Genomic DNA, 16,846 nt, shown 5'->3' with positions numbered 1-16,846 from the left:
TTTGAACCTGCCAGCCATGGTGTATGTGGCCAGCGCCTTAACCACTGATCTATGGGCGCTGAGCTGCATGACGCTAATTCTTTCTAGGATAAAACTTTAAGGTTTAGAAATCTAAGATTTTCATTTCATCACCAAATCACAATACATGTTCATTTTAGAAAATTTAGAAAATACAAAAGACAAGAATGACAATTTCCTCAAGTTCCTCTCTCCTGAGATAACTGCTATTTACATTTTATTTATAACCTGCTAGTTTTTTTTCCTTCACATAACTATTTTTCTCTCTTTTTGAGAAATAAATACAGCTATTTGGTATCTACATACTACTTTATAAACCACTTTTTCTACAAAATATTATCTTTGTTATTCCACTATACCAATCTACTTAATGAACATATACTTTAGTATGATAGAAATATGAGACCTAGTATCATTTCTTACCAAGTGGTAGATATCACTGGAGTGAGCATATAACATAAAAACAAACTACAATGGTAGATGATTAAATGTAAATTCAGAGGACAGGCTGGAGTAACATGAAGCTAAATGAGGGTGAATTAAAGTGGATAGTCAAGAAGGGGCAGATGTAGGGGAAATGACTTAAGCATTGGTGCAGAAAGGGGCTTATATGAATTTTATGGAAGTCCACATAGAACTGTGAGTTCGGGGCAGTAGATGTGATAGAATTGCTCTAAGTGAGAGAAGAGTTAAATGTCGGTTGAAAGTTGCATGTTTGACAAGGTGTGTGCGTAGCAGCTATATGAAGGATGAAATAGGTAAGGGGCAAAAGTGCCTTTAAAAAGGCATGCTAATGCCCAGAACTGGCTGTTTTCAGGAATCATCTGGAAGTAGTTGTTCTTCTTCTTTTTGTTAGATACAGATTCTTGGGTCCTTGTCTAGCCTTCTTGAATCAGAATCTTATAAAGCAGAGTCTGTGATCCAGTTCAGGAAATCCTCCCTGCCCTCAGTGTTTCTGACACACACCATCAGGTCTAGGAGATGCTTAATTCTAGGAGGCATTTGCAGTACCTCAGGTAAATTAAGGACCTGGATCAGAGTGACTAAAGTAGGCAGGGAGAAAAATGGAAAGGCATGAGGCATTTTGAAAACTGATAGGATTTAGTGAGATCATTTAGAGTAGATCAGTAAGTTAGGAGTTTCTAATGAAGTTATTGCAAGAATGGTGGTGTGGGGAAAGAGATGGGAGGTTAGGCGAGATGATGAGTTGTGTAGGAAGATGAGAAAGATGCGTTTGGGGCATAGTGCGTGGAGACAGGAGTGTGGCCCTGTGCAGCCATCCAGCAGCTTGTTGGGCTGCATGTAGAGCGAGATTAGGACAGAGAAGAGTTCAGAAATACTATTTATTCTGGAAGGAAAGAGGTATAGAAAAATAAATGGAGAGGCCAGGGCCAGAACCTAAAGTGACATCTTAGGTAGGGCAAAAGTCAGAGACCCTAGTTATTTGGAAGGTAACTGAAATTTAAGAACACAAATAAATTTTAAGAAATTTTGCTGAGGTAGCATTTCCCTGTAAAAGTACAGCGGGGAAAATATGTAAAACCACACCTATTTTTACTACTTTTAGTAACAGACTTGTTTGGAACAAAATAAAAGCTGTGAGTGATAGTGTATTTTTGTTTATTTGTGGGTCTTGTTATTTTTCTGCCTTTATTAAATGCAAGGATAAAAGCAATAGTTTATACAATTATGTGTATAAAAGTACATATAAAAATTATATGTATGCATACACTTAGAATTACAGATAACATTTAATGTTTAAAATTATATGTGTATATGTGTTTTATACTGTCAAACATCCTACTTTGAAATGTCAGTGCGATCAGAAAAGAGAAGAAGGCAGTTTTATTTATACAATGCATTTGTTAGAAAGTAGTTGGGAAAACGGCTTGCAGGCTACTGATTCAAAATATTCTTCCTAAATGTCTTCTGTCTGATAGATACTGCTTTGTTTGGGAGAATACGTAAATAAATGAGATTACCCTAGATGTTCCAGGTTAAGAAGGGAAACATAACAGTAACTTACAACTATGCTCAGTACTCAGACACCTAGAGGTTATTAGACAATCACTTTTAAATTCCTTTTAAGATCTAGAGTTGTATAGAAAAATAGAAAGTTTGAGCACATTATGTACAGGGGATATAAAATAATATCAGTAAGCACATCAAATGGAGGAGATGTGATGGCTCTTGGTATTTTGTTAATATCACTTTTCTCTTAATTTCTGTTAGCAGATGGAAAGAAGTAGGCTCCAAGTTTGAAAATTCACGGTAGTAAAAAATTAGGACACAGCCATATATTCCCATTAAATGTTTGCTTAAAATACATTTAAATCATTGCAGTAGAGTATTATGCACTTATTAAAATAATGATGCAAGTATAAATTGTTAATGTAAAGATAAAATGTTTAAAAAAGAGGAAGGATTTCACCACCAAACTTATCATTGGGGGTGGAATTTTATTTAACTTTTCTTTAGAGTTGTTGTGTTTTTTGTTGTTGTTATTTTTGTTTTTAAGAGTCTTGCTTTGTTGCCCTTTGTAGAGTGCTATGGCATCATAGCTCACAGCTACCTCAAACTTTTTGGGCTTAAGTGATCCTCTTACTTTAGGCTCCCAAGTAGCTGGGACTACAGGCACTCATCACAACTCCCATCTAGTTTTAGAGACAGTTTTGCTGTTGCTCAGGCTGGTCTTGAACTCCTGAGCTCAAGCAATCTCTGGTCTCAGCCTCCCAAAGTACTAAGATTAGACTTTTAGTTTTTTTTTAATTTATTTTTTATCCTTTTTAAAAAAATCAAACTTAGACAACAGACCTGAATTCTTGCATATTTATAATTTTCTCAACAACCCATTTCAGTGATCTTTAATGAGAGAGATCTTGGTGTGGTGAACTTTGTGCAATGACAGTTCATAGACTGTGACCCTATGCCAGTTAATCTCTGACCCTTGCTTTACTCTTTGATGAAGTAGAAATAACACTACTTAACTTGCAGGGCTGTTAGGAAGTGAAATGTGTCAACATCTATAAAGTGTCTCAGCTGTATGGTTGGTGCATGGTAAATGTTCAGCAAATATTCTTTTCTTTATAGTTTAATAATTTTAGGATGATATCACATTTTTAAGTCTTGTGTCCTCCCCCCTCTGTTTAAAGACTGTGACTTGCCTAGGGTTTGTGAGGGGAATGATAAATATTCTTGATTCTTAGAATTTCACTTGAAACTCCTAGTTAGTATAGTTGCTTTTTCTTTGCAATACCACTTGATCATATTTTGGGGAATTAGAAAGATTTTTTTTTTCTTATGTATTAGATATCAAAACCACGACATTTCCCTGTTACTCCTTTGGCTATTATAATTCCAGAAAATTTCTAAAATTAGCATGGAAAAAGAAGCTTTATTTTCCTCTTCTACTTCTTTAATCCATTAATGTAAAGAAGTAAAACATTATAAGGAATCTTGGTTATCATGTATCAGTTTTAGAAAATCACAGTGTAATTTTAATTAGTGGAATCAAATTTTAGATCTATGTTTTTCTTCATTTCTGTCTTTTTTTTTTTGAGACAGAGTTTCACTATGTTGTCCTTAGTAGAATACCTTAGCATCACAGCTCACAGCAACCTCAAACTCTTGGGCTTAAGTGATTCTCTTGCCTCAGACTCCTAAGTAGCTGGGACTACAGGCACCTGCCACAACGCAAGGCTATTTTTTGTTGTAGTTGTCATTGTCATTTAGCAGGCCCGACAGGGTTTGAACCCGCCTGCCTTGGTGTATGTGGCTGGTACCCTAACCACTGAGCTACAGGTGTTGAGCCTGCTGCTTATTTTTAATTGGCATCTTCTGAACTAAATTGTCCTTTTAATCATATTATGCATTATATTTTATCTTTTCATGTGGACCAATTTTTTAAAGTTGTCAAATATGCAAAAAAAATGTATCATATATAAAATTAAAGAAGGCTCAGCGCCTGTAGCTCAGCAGCTAAGGTGCCAGCCACATACACTGGAGCTGGCAGGTTCAAACCCAGCCAGGACCTGCCAAACAACAACTACTACAACAACAAAAAGTAGCCAGGCATTGTGGCGAGCACCTGTAGTCCCAGCTACTTGGAACGCTGAGGCAAGACAATTGCTTAAGCCCAAGAGGTTGAGGTTGCTGTGAGCTGTGACACCATAGCACTCTATCAAGGGTGACATAGTGAGACTTTGTCTCAAATAAATAAACAAATAAAATTAAACAATAAGAAAACTATGTTGTTTTTGTCAGCTTAAATAAAACAATACTTAACCAGTACTTTCAAAACTCCTTTGTGTCGTACTGATTTTTTTCCATGCTACTGCTTTAATTTGAAATGAGATAATAATTTTTACTTTGAATCATTGTGAAACACCACCACATTGGAGAAAAGATTGCATCTGCCATTTAGTTTGTTAGCTCCTGAATTAATCTGGACTTGGTATATCATGATAATACATTCATTTCAATCACAGTCTTGCCACTCTGAATCTTAAATCTCAGTACTTTAGTGCCTTTTTTTTTGAGACAAGAGTCTCACTTCAGGGTGCTCTGGCGTCACAGCTCACAGCAACCTCAAACTCTTGGGCTTAAGCGATTCTCTTCCCTCAACCTCCCAAGTAGCTGGGACTACAGTGGCCCACCACAGTGCCCAGCTATTTTGTTGTTGTTGTTGTTGTTGTTGTTGTAGTTGTAGTTGTCATTAATGTTTTTAGCAGGCCAGGGCTGAGTTTGAACCTGCTAGCCCCAGTGTATGTGGCCAATACCCTAACCACTGAGCTAAAAAATCACTGTGCTTTTGTTAGATGTCTTGATTAACCCCTTCCCCACACTGCCTTAAACACAGACACCAAGAGGCTAAGTCCAATATGTATCTCCACATACCTTGTGATTAATAGCCTGTCATACCTTGTGATTAATAGTCTGTTGATACTGTACTATGCCTGAAGATAAGCTGTAGGTTAATTTTATGCAGGGACTTTTCAGACAACTAAAGAATGGTTTGTAAGTATAGCTTCAAAAAACCACATAAATTCAGTTCCTGGATTGTTCATAGACCATCATATTAGCCTTTGGCAAAATGTGAGTTAAAACCTATGACAGGTTCCTGTGATGAAGCTAGATGTTTTTCATTAGCATCTAATTTTTACCTTATAGTTTGTGAATGACTTCATTTGTGGGGGAAAAGATGAAAAATTTGCTATATAGTTTTCTCAAAAAAATTTAAAATACGACTTCTTAGAATTTTAAGTTTCTTAAGGAAGAAAATTATCTATAGTTTTATGTGCAAAGCACATTTGTTTGGGATTATGTATTTATCATAAAACTCCAACCTGATACGAACTTTTTTTTTTTTTTTTTGGGAAAAGTGACTATTCTAAAGGAAGGCTTTATAGGACATTACTAAACTCTTTATTAAAGTAATCCAAAGCCAATATTTCTGGAGTTGATCATTACTTAGTATATATATATGATGGTTGTTAGGTGCTATTAGCAGCAGATATTACAACTCATGGAGGTACTTTACCGAGGCTGCTTTTCTTTTCTCTCTCTCCTCTTTCTTTCTCTCTCCTCTTTCTTCTCTAACCCCTCTCCTCTCCTCCCTTCCCTTCCCCTTTCATCTTTTCTTTCTCTCTCCCTTTCTTCCTTCTCTTCTTTTCTTCTTGTAAGAGTCTCACTCTCTACAGAGTTGCCGTGAGTGCCATTGACATGTTGTAGCATGCTGCAAACTCAAACTCTTGGTGTCAAGGGATCTTCCTACCTCAGCCTCCCTAGGAGCGGGGACTACAGGCACCCATCATGATGCCTGCCTAGTTTTCCTGTTTTTAGTAGCGACAGGGTCTTGTTCTTGCTCAGGCAGGTCTTGAACTCCTGAACTCAAGGAGTCCTCCCTCCTCAGCCTCCCAAAGTGCTAGAATCATAGCCAGGATTATAGGCACAAACCACTATGGGAAGGCTGCTTTTTAAATGAGAAGTGATTGATGGATGATGTTTCAAAGAGGTGTCAGAAAATTTTGTTGTATATTTTTTACCTCTAGTTATTTAAAATAGTAATGAAATCTGCTAATTTCTAACAATGTTAATAAAATTAAATGTATACTAATAATCTCATTTGATTCTGCTTTCTTATAGAGTGTTTACATTGGTAACATTGTATATAATAATTTCAGTACATACAAGTTGGCAACATATAAGTACATTGTAACAGTTTAGAGGTAAAGAATAAGTTGAAAGTTGAGAGCATCAAGAATTCAATTACATAGTTCATAGATTGAACTTATATTGAGATTGAATTTATATTTTCTTTTCCTATAGTTCATGCCAGAATTAAAGGTCAGTTTGTGGAATACAAATAACTTACTCTTGATAGTCAATTATTATTTTTACAAATGAAACTATCCTGATAGATTACTTTAATGTACATCTATCCGTCTCTTTATATACCCTCCAAATTGGATATCACTTGGTTCTATGTCTAGGGTTTTAGTTGATACCATAGCATTACGTGAATTGGAAATTCAGAAATGGAATCTGGAACATAAGTAATGATTTTAGACATAGGCAATTCCTAATTTAAAAATAACTCACACATTTAAATCCCTGTCCCCAAGGTTCTCTTCAAATGAAGTGTCTACTGTTGATATTTGGAGTATAGATTTGGAGCCTTTATTGAACCTGGTAGTTAAAATGTAGGAGGAGAAATCAAGATGAAAAGCCAGACATATTTTGAGCGATATATGTAGATGCAAATCTATATTTTGACTCACTTGCCTCAAAATGTTTCACTTCAAACTACTGGAGTGGGTTGTTTTGTAATTTTGCAACATTACTCAGAATTCTAAATAGTTTATTTGGGCTAACTAGCATTCTTTTTGGAAATTGCAAATAATAATGTATATTATTCTAGTCTGGCTGATTCTTCATACCTCCTAGTTAAAATGAAATACACTGAGGCAGAAGGAGCTTTGGGTTTTAATTTAAGAATATAGAACTACTTAAGAGAAAAGGATTGCTAAGCTGGTGATTGGGACGCCATAATATAAAGCTTAGGGAATCACAGGCGCGCTGGGAATTGAGGGAGTGCTAGCAAAAATAAAACAACATGGTTTAGAATTTCTCTAGAGCAGCGGTTCTCAAACTGTGGGTTGCAACCCCTTTGGGGGCTGAATGACCTTTTCACAAGGGTCGCCTAAATACATCCTGCATATAAGATATTTACATTGCGATTCATAACAGAAGCAAAATTACAGTTATGAAGTAGCAATGAAAATAATTTTGTGGTTGGGGGTCACCACAACAGGAGGAACTGTATTAAAGGGGTGCAGCATTCGGAAAGTTAAGACCCACTGCTCTAGAGGGTCTAGATTTGGGTGAGTGGATTTCTTCCGCAGGGTCCTCAGTGCCCTGGACCAGTTACATTTGGGGGGGGGGGGTCAGTAGTTTTGTTTTGTAACTACTACATAAGCATTGTTTCATTTGGATTATTCATTGGATTCCACAGAATCAATTAAAAAATACATTTTTGACCCATAAGCTAAGTTTTAACCTATAATTGTTTTTGCCTCTTCTGTTACCATATGTTTTCACTAAGGTTACTTTCATTTTCTCATAAATCTTTGATGACCTTGCTGGGTCAGTCATGAAACACCAGTGGAAGCAATAGGTAGGAAGTACTGCAAAAAAAGAATTATAATAAAGTGAAAGAAACTGTCTGGAGAAGAAAAGAGAGCTTGTAGATTTAGGGGAGCAATTGTAAGAAGTGTCTTTAACTTAAATTTACAGTAACATCAGGTGATTGACGGGTTATGTTTCCTACAAGGAGACTTAATTAACTCTGCCTTGATCGTAAATCATTGAAAAGTGAATTTACACATCATGTTGATTTTTGAATTGATGAAGATTACAAATTTTTCTTCCAGATTAATTATATACAGTGGAATAGTGGAATATTCAGGTGTACTTTATATTGATACCTGGAAATAACTGAAATTTTCAATGATAATAGGCACATTTAAAAGCTCTACTTTTCCCATACAACTGAATACATTTTATTTATATATCGATTTTGATTAATGAAGACTAAGGAGAATTATTTTCAAGTAAGCATAAATGTTAGAAAACTAATTTTGCAAATTTGAAGTGATGTTATGTATATGTTTTGGGGATTATAGTTACATTAGATATTCCTCAATTAGGGGTAATTGTCTTGCATCATTATCTCTTATCATAATCTGTTTTTCTTCACACAGTGTTATAGTTTTGCCGCTGGACTCTTCCCTCCCTCCCCCCACCCCATCAGGATGATATGAGACTTGAAAGAAGACGATGCATACAGGTGACTCAAGTTTTGAAATATGGCTGTCTAAGAGAATGTATGGGAACTGATCGTATATTTTGAGTGGGAGAACTTACTGATAAACAGTAGTGGGGGGAATTTTAGATTAATAAATACAAAGATAGTTGAGATATTTATTAAGCTTGACTTTGGAACTTAATTTGATAATCAGTGGTTTGCAGTGGTAATGTAAATACAGTGTAGTAGTTGCTAGTACTTGAGCTTTTCAAGAGTTGGCCAGTACTTTGGTGGGAAGAGAAATATTTCTGTTAATAAGATAAAGAAAAGACATGTTTATGGATGAACGCATGCCTCTCTTAGACCCCTATTAGAATATAGCTAATCTTTCATGGGAGTAGATGCTAATATGATATCTTTAATGCAACTCTGGTAATTAAAGTAAGGCTATTACATCCATATGTATGACTCCTTAATATGATCTGAGATTTTGTTTTTTCTTGTTCTCTTCCCCCCTGTATCCCAGCCAGCCCCCTTTTTTGTCTTATCTCTTTTTCCTTTTTATCCTTTTGTCATCTGTATTTATATGGGAGAAGCAGTGTGGAGTATTTTTTAAAGAATAGTTTTAAATGCTTTATAATTAATTGAGATGATCTTGTGCTTATACGGAAAACTAGAGGCTATTCCTTATCTAGCTGTGTTCATTCTCTTGGAAATGTAGTACATAGCTAATGGGTAAAGTATTACTAACTTTTAGACTTGTATGTTCTAATTCAGGCAAATTGTGAAGCATTTTGTTGAACCAAGTGATTTATATCGTATACTCTTGTCAGAGATAATCTTACTTGACTATGTTTATAAACTTATGTTTTAAAATGTGATTGTTAACTGGAGAAGTCATCGTTATACAGTGTCCTTTAAGTTCATGTGCAATTTAAAGTAGTTTTACATTGTAAATTGAATTTGAACTTTTTGGACACCCCGTATAAATCTTGAATGGATATCTAATTACATTATTGGTGTAGTTTTGTGATTGTTTTTTATTTTTGGTGACCTGCGTTTTCTAAAAGAAAATTATCTCTCTCTCTCTCTCTTTTTTTTTTTTTACTTTTAGAGTGGCATTTAAAAATACACTGTTTCAGATATACTATTTTGTGTAAAGAAATGTGCTTGTATAAAAGTTATCTAGATAATTTTATGAATGCTTACTAGAAAATAAATTCTAGGGCAGCACCTGTGGCTCAAAGGAGTAGGGCGCTGGCCCCATATGCTGGAGGTGGCAGGTTCAAAACCCAGCCCCAGCCAAAAACTGCAAAAAAAAAAAAAAAGAAAATAAATTCTACAGATTAATTTATAATCAAAAAGTCTCTTATTTGGCTTTATATTCTTTAAAAATTATATACATTTATTGGCGTATAAAGGAAAAAATAACCAAAGAAAGACATTCTAGCTCTTTAATATGTGTATTAGCTGTTGATGTAGTTCCCTTTTCAACAATTTGAAAGTTAATAATTGTTTTTGAACCTAAAATTAGCAGCTTTTATAATCACTGTTAATTAATGCAGTAGTTTGCTGTTGTATTACTATGTGCACATTGTATTTCAACATATAGCATTTTAATGCATAAAAACTCTGATCAGTGTTTTATTGATAGTTATTTCTAGAATCCTTGTGCACATTTGCAAGCAACTCTTCTACTCTCCCCAGGCCTGTTTTTATCTCCAGGCATTGTTCATGGTGCTGATTGTGTTATGTTGGTTGGATGTGATGGTCACTCACTTCTTTGACCCATTCTGTTATGGAGGCACAGGTTTGGGGAGACTGCAGAGGACATTGAACTAGGCACTGGCTGGTTGGCCTTTCAGAGTGAAAGCTTAGTAATAGATGTTTATGGCAACTGTGAGGTGATATGTTAATTGGCTTCATTATGGTAATCATTTCACGTAGGGTATGTGTATCAAAAAAATCACATTGTGCACCTTAAATATATCTAATTTTTATTTCCCAATAATACTGCAGTAAACCTGGGGAGTAATAGAAAAAAATAGATTTTTAGCAAACACCAAGCCAAAGCCAATTTTCGTGTATCTATAGTACATGAGTATATATAGATGTTGTTCTACTTGTTTCAGGGTATTTTTGCATATTTGAAAAATGTAGTTAGAACATGAATGGGGTAAATTTGGATTTTCTTTTGATTTTTGGAATAAAACTTATTTGTGGACAAACATTTGGCTAGCATTTGCTTTGCATAAGGTACTGGAATAGGTGCTTCTCCTGTGTTTAGGAGTCAAGGAACAAATTGGAGGAGAGGGTGGATGTGTAAGCCAGTATGTGATGCAGTAGAGGGTTTGTGATAATTTTTAAAGAATTACCTATTGAATTCAACACATATAGATGAAAATAGAGAAATAGTCTCTGGGTAATAGCATTCACAGTATCGTCAGCAGACACCTCTGTGTCCCGTTCTTCACCTGAGCTCCAGGCTAAAGGAACTGCCACCTGATGTCTCTTCTGCGTGTGCTCACTCCCCTTATTTGTTCCTCTTAGTGAGGAGTTAGACCATTCTACCCCAAAAGGCCATCCTTTGGGAAACCTAGGAGCCAATATTTACACCCTTGATTCAGTAAGTAACCAAATTCAGTTTATTTAAGATGTAAAGTCCCTTCTGAGATTAGGTTTAGAAAAAAAGCACTGCTTCAGAGTGAACACTAACATAAAGGCAGTAAAGAAACCTGCTTAAGCCAGCATTTCTTCCAGTTATTTGATTCAGGGAACCTCATTACCTTTTTTAAATTTTTGATTGACATCCATTCATATCCAATGAAACATTATTTGGGAAAATCTGGATCTAGCAGTTAATACTATTCTTTGTTTTATTAAAATGAGGGTTTTTTTTGGTGTGTTTTTTGTTTTGAAACTGAGTGTCACTCTGTCGCTGTGTCTGGGGGAAGAGGGCCAGGGTGTCATTGTATCTCACAGAAACCTCAAATCCTAGGTTTAAGCGATCCTCTTATTTCAGCCTCTGAGTATCTGGGACTACAGGAGCCCCTACCTTGTCCTGCTAGTTTTTTTCCATTTTTAGTAGAAATGGGGTTCTCACCCTTGCTCAGGGTGGTCTTGATTGGCACTCCTGAGCTCAAGCAGTCCACCTACGTCAGCCTCCCACAGTGCTAGGATTACAGGTGTGAGCCACCACGCTCAGCTAAAATGAGCTTTAACAACTAAACATTTTTTAACAATAGTAATACGCTAGTCATTAAAAAATGTGGATAGTTCTAGAGCATGTGGAAGTATAGTTTTTTTGATGATAAATAACCACAGAAACTTATTTTTTAAAAGTTCTGATTTGTTTGTCTTTGTCATAATTTACATAAGTGCTTAAAACCATGTGGCAGAGTTTTTAATTTCAGATTCTCTAACTCATTTTAGAATGCGAATTTTGTAGGGCAAAATTTTTATACTTGCAGTTATTGTGGAAATGTACATTCATAGAACATTAGATTCCATGATCACATACAGGGGCGTATTTATTACTAAACAAGTAGAAATCAGATCTATAAATTACAAAACGTCTTGCCTGTTTTCTTTAATCCAGTCATGCAGGGGAGAATCAAAAGTTGTATAAATTTTAATATTTTGGTGCTGGTTGCCAGGAATTGTTCTTCCCCATGGAATTGTTCTTCATGTGGTCTTCATGTGTACCTGGTTTTTCTGTGTGTGTGTTTCCCCTTCTGTAGCTCTCATTTTCATGTCTCAGCCAGAGCAGTGTGATTTTGCTCTTACTGATTCCATGCATTTTTTTTCTAAGTTATAAATCAGTGGATTCACTTTTGCTGTCAGATTTTTCCCCCTGTTTAAAAAATCTGGGAATTCATTAACATATGAATTAGGTGCAAGGAAACATACCCAGACTTAAACTGTCTGCTGCAACATGGCACATGCTCTTCCTTTTTTTTCCTTGTCATTTTTAATTAATTGAGATCATTCTGCATAGCTAGCCATAGTGTGCTTGGATAAAATTTGTTTTATAATCATAATGCCTACCATTATATTTTAAACATTTCCCTATGACGTCAGAAACTTATGGAAGTGATCTGTCACTTTCAACTTGGCACATATCTAGAACATTGAGAACTATAACTGTTTTTGAGGATTAATTACTTCAGACATTTGTTTAAAAGTATTGTTATTTGAGCCTTTCATTATATGCTCATTTCTTAGTTCAATTGGATATCTCTTATTCCTGGACATTAAGTTGTTTCTGTGCATAAATGTTTGGCTGTATGTTAAATTATTTTTTTATAATTAATTACTAAGAATGTAACTCTTGGGTCATGGGGTTTGAAAAATATTAAGGGTCCTGATACAACTTTTCAGAAAGGTATTTGGAAATACATGGATGTACTAGTTTCTATCCAACAGTGTTATAGTAATTTCTCTTTTAATATATTCTTGTCAACATTGAGTATTATAGTTAAAAATAAAGTTCTTATCAACAGGCAAAATAAATTTATTCTGAATAATATGAAAGTGGTAGTGTATAATCAAGTGGAAGAAAAAGTTTAAGTATTTCAGAAATGCACAAAGTAAGAAGTGATAGGCAATGCCCCTTTCCTACTAGTTTGGTGAATATTATCCTTTTGATTATTTCTTTCTAGCAAATGGTTTATGTTTAATGTTTTTATGGCATTCAAACATGTTTATGGGCTTTATGTCCCAGCTAGCCTGATAGTTCCTGAAAGTCAAGGGGGTTATGGTTATCCCCTTTGTATGCCCTGTATTTATTTAGCAGGATTTCTGGGATATAGGAAGGGCTCAACAAATACTTGAAAAAAGAAGAATTTTTGCTGTTCTACAATGCCTGAAATTAATGCCTAAAATTAATTATCTTAATGGTTGCTTTAATAAATTTATTAATACGGTTTTAAAAGTTGCTAATTTTCTGTGTCTTTACTATTTCATAGTTCTGTCATTGAACTTTCTAAATTCTAAGTGGAAGCAGTTAAAATGATTACATTATATTTGTGTATTACATACATACAAGAGAACATTTGATACTTACAGAAAAGGTGATGGGAAAGCTGAAGGTAGCCACACTGTAAAGTGTGGCTTTTTTTAGACTATAGTGCCTTTATTCAAAATCCAGATAGGGAAGCAAATAAAATTATAGTCATTAGCTTAGATTTTAGGGATACTTTTTAAGTGTATCTCTGAAATAATGTCTGTTTTCTAGTAGGACACACTGGGGCATAGCTTTTCCAATTCCCCAGTTTTCTCTAAAAAGAGAGCAACAAGGTTGGTACAAACAAAAACTTTCAGACAGCATCTGTAAGCCTACGTGAACAGTATCCCTGCATGACCAAATACCAGTGTGTGTGGGGAACAAATCTCTCATGATTGTAAGACTTGTGTTATATCAGCATTTGTGCAGAAGGTAACAGCAGGGTGTCATATAGTCCTGAGAATAGGAGAACCTCAGGATAGCCAACAAAGACTATGGAAAGTGTGGCAGGCAAGTTTGAGAATAGCAGCTGAAGATAAAAAGATGGTTTTTGAGAACAAAGTTCTGAAGGAGTTAGAGCCATCTAATCCCTATGAATTCTTAAAAATAACCAGTCAAAGCCCTACAGTAAGGAGACACTGTTGGTTATAGAATCCAGATTAAACAGGATGGAAACAATGGGGGCAAAGGAAAGAAAGTCAGATGAAAGTAGAAGATAAAAAGTCTAGGAGATTTATGAATGAGACTGCATTTTGGTATCCTTCATAAAAACAGAAGGAAACTCTTACAGAAGACTGAAAACCTACTCTAGTTACCCCCAATTTTTTTATTTTACATAAAAATGAGCACAGAAAAGGATTATAGTCAAATTTCCCAGACTTTTTATAAATGATGAAGAGGAGTAAGGAGCAAAATAATGACAATGAATGCATGCCAGAAAAAAATGTCTAAAGAAATCTAATGTTTCAAAACAAACCTGGTGAAATTTAGAAAATGACACAGATGTGAAAGAGCAATATAAATCTGAATAAGGAAAACTTCAAAAAGTGCTGTCCTGGGCAAGAGAAGATTTAAAAAATGAAGCCTAAATGAGAAGCCTAAACATGATCATTAAAAAAAAAAATAGAAAATTTCTTCAGAGAAATGGAACAGTAGAAAATAATTTTGAACAAAGAGAAGTGAAGAAAAAAAACAGATTAAGAAGCACTCCAGAGAAAGTGACAGTTGTTAAAGACAGGCAAAATAATGAGTCTCTTAGGAAGAAATAAACTTAGGCAACCAAAAGGACACAGATACGAGGGGCTCATTCATTGACTATATACTTGTGGAACTTATATGAAATGATGGTTATAAATGAGTGTAGTACTTAATAGCTGTATTCTCTGTAATGAAGACGTAGTGTTATAAGCAACAACAAAAAAATAGAATCAAGTTACTGATTGCTTTATAGTTATTAAGTAGAAGTCAAAGGAATTTCTTTCTTTCTTTCTTTCTTTTTGGAGACAGTTTCGCTTTGTTGCCCTCGGTAGAATGCAGTGGTGTCATAGCTCACAGCAGCCTCCAACTCTTGGGCTTTTCTTGCCTCAGCCTTACAAGTAGCTGGGACTACAGGTGCCTGCCACAATGCCTAACCGTTTTTAGAGATGAGGTCTTGTTCTTGTTCAGGCTGGTCTCAAACTCGTGAGCTCAGGCAGTGCACCCACCTAGGCCTCCCAAGTGCTGGGATTACAGGCCTGAGCCATCATGCCCGGCCAGGAATTTTCTTCAAATCAAAATGCTTGAGGGAAAGGAAAGGGAGTGGGAGAAAAGTTACTAAATTTCTGTGTCCCTCCTCTTTCCCCAAATTAGAGGAATCAATAGACCATACTCTTTCACCCTTAGGCACATAATGAAAAAAGAAGAGAAAAGAGGAGAGAATTGGGATATGATAAAAAGGCGTTAATATAAGGGTAACCCTGAGAACAAAAACAGCGCTAAGTGTCAGTTTCTTCACGTGGAGAATAATCAGTAATAGTAATAATGCTTCATAACACGTGCAACACAGTACATAGCACATGCCTAGTAGATGTACTCTACTAATATTTTATTTTATCTTTCTTAATTGTTACTATAGTATTTATGCAAGTTTTGAACTTACATTTTCTTAAGTTTTCCATTTATTTGAGAAACAGGTACATATTTTGTCAAATTACACGTTAATTTTCAAATTTTGTTCTGCCTGTATTATCAGACTTACATTCAAGTTCAGACTTAATCTCATTTACATAATATTTGTATTGAGTGACGGTTTTATTTATTAGACATTGTAACTATGTTGATTTTTCTACTTATCTGACACTATGTGGCCTTTGATTTTGATTTTGGATTTTATTCAGAAAGGATCTATAGGAACAGGGTTGATGGGGGTAAATATGTGTTGAGGACGAAGGGTTTCTGGAACCAAGTTAGATGAAAAGTTAAGATTTTTGTTTTTTACACTCATCCACTTGAGATGATCCTGTAGCATCCATTTTTATTTGCATATAACAGAAAAACATTTTGTTGGAGTTATACAAATTTATTGTTGAAAGGTATCTGAAATACTTAAGTTTTCCCTATACCCAATAAATAAAACACATTTGCAGTTTTTCTTTGAGGGAAAGGACTATTTTTTAAATCTCTCATCTTTTTACTAAGTTGTGTGTATGTAAAACTTGATTGAATCATAATTTACACACCATAAAATTCATGCATATTGCTAGTAAGTTTTAAGTTTTTGAGTTTGTAATGAATTCATATAGTTGTGCAGCTCTTGCTATGACAATCCAGCTTAGACTTTTTAAATTAAAAATACTTGAATTTCTGATAGAACTTCTATAAAGGAGATCAAAATCAATAATTCTAACATTTAGAGAGTATCACTGTAATTGGTGTATGTATTGCCTGTTCCTTTATGTACATGTGACACCTTCAAACATATTTATGAAGGAAAATTGGGATATTTTAGTTATTGTTTAGTCTATGTTTTAAATTGAAACATTTCTCCATCTTGAATATTCTTTTATTGCATTTTAAATGACTAGTATTCTAGGTCAAATCAGTTCTTTAAACTTTTCCCCATTTTTTTGCTAATTAGTTTATAAACAGTGTTTAAGTTAACATTATTATGTCAGTCTTTGTGTTTATCTTTGATTTATTGCCTTAGGTCTAAGTCTTAGGCATTGGAATTGTTGAACTAAAGGATATATACATTTTGAAGATTCTATGTACACATTTTCTTTTTTTTTTTTTTTTTGAGACAGAGCCTCAAGCTGTACCCCTAGGTAGAGTGCTGTGGCATCACAGCTCACTGCAGCCTCCAACTCGTGGGCTCAAGAGAGTCTCCTGCCTCAGCCTCCCTAGTAGCTGGGACCACAGGTGCCCGCCACAACGCCCGGCTATTTTTTGGTTGCAACCGTCATTGTTGTTTTGGCAGGCCAGGATGGATTCGAACCTGCCCACCTTAGGTGTATGTGGCTGGCGCCTTAGCCACTTGAGCC

The 16,846-nt window shown here is 35.1% G+C and overlaps 1 protein-coding gene across 2 annotated transcripts in view; it reads left to right on the top strand.

The window, feature by feature from the left end:
- Positions 1–16,846, top strand: part of DYRK1A (dual specificity tyrosine phosphorylation regulated kinase 1A) — a 108,997-nt gene that overhangs the window by 2,976 nt on the left and 89,175 nt on the right. The window contains exon 2 of one of the 2 annotated variants that reach the window (XM_003800659.3): positions 8,280–8,365. In XM_003800659.3, coding sequence (XP_003800707.1) covers positions 8,356–8,365 — 10 coding nt within the window. In that variant the 5' untranslated portion in view covers positions 8,280–8,355. Of the gene's footprint in view, positions 1–8,278; positions 8,366–16,846 lie in introns of those variants that run through there. The other variant, XM_003800660.2, reaches the window with a different exon arrangement.

The sequence above is a fragment of the Otolemur garnettii genome, unplaced genomic scaffold (genome assembly GCF_000181295.1).
Source record: "Otolemur garnettii isolate 467f Iridium unplaced genomic scaffold, OtoGar3 scaffold00180, whole genome shotgun sequence".
Classification (NCBI taxonomy): Eukaryota; Metazoa; Chordata; class Mammalia; order Primates; family Galagidae; genus Otolemur; species Otolemur garnettii.
This window is presented reverse-complemented; position numbering and strand designations above follow the sequence as displayed.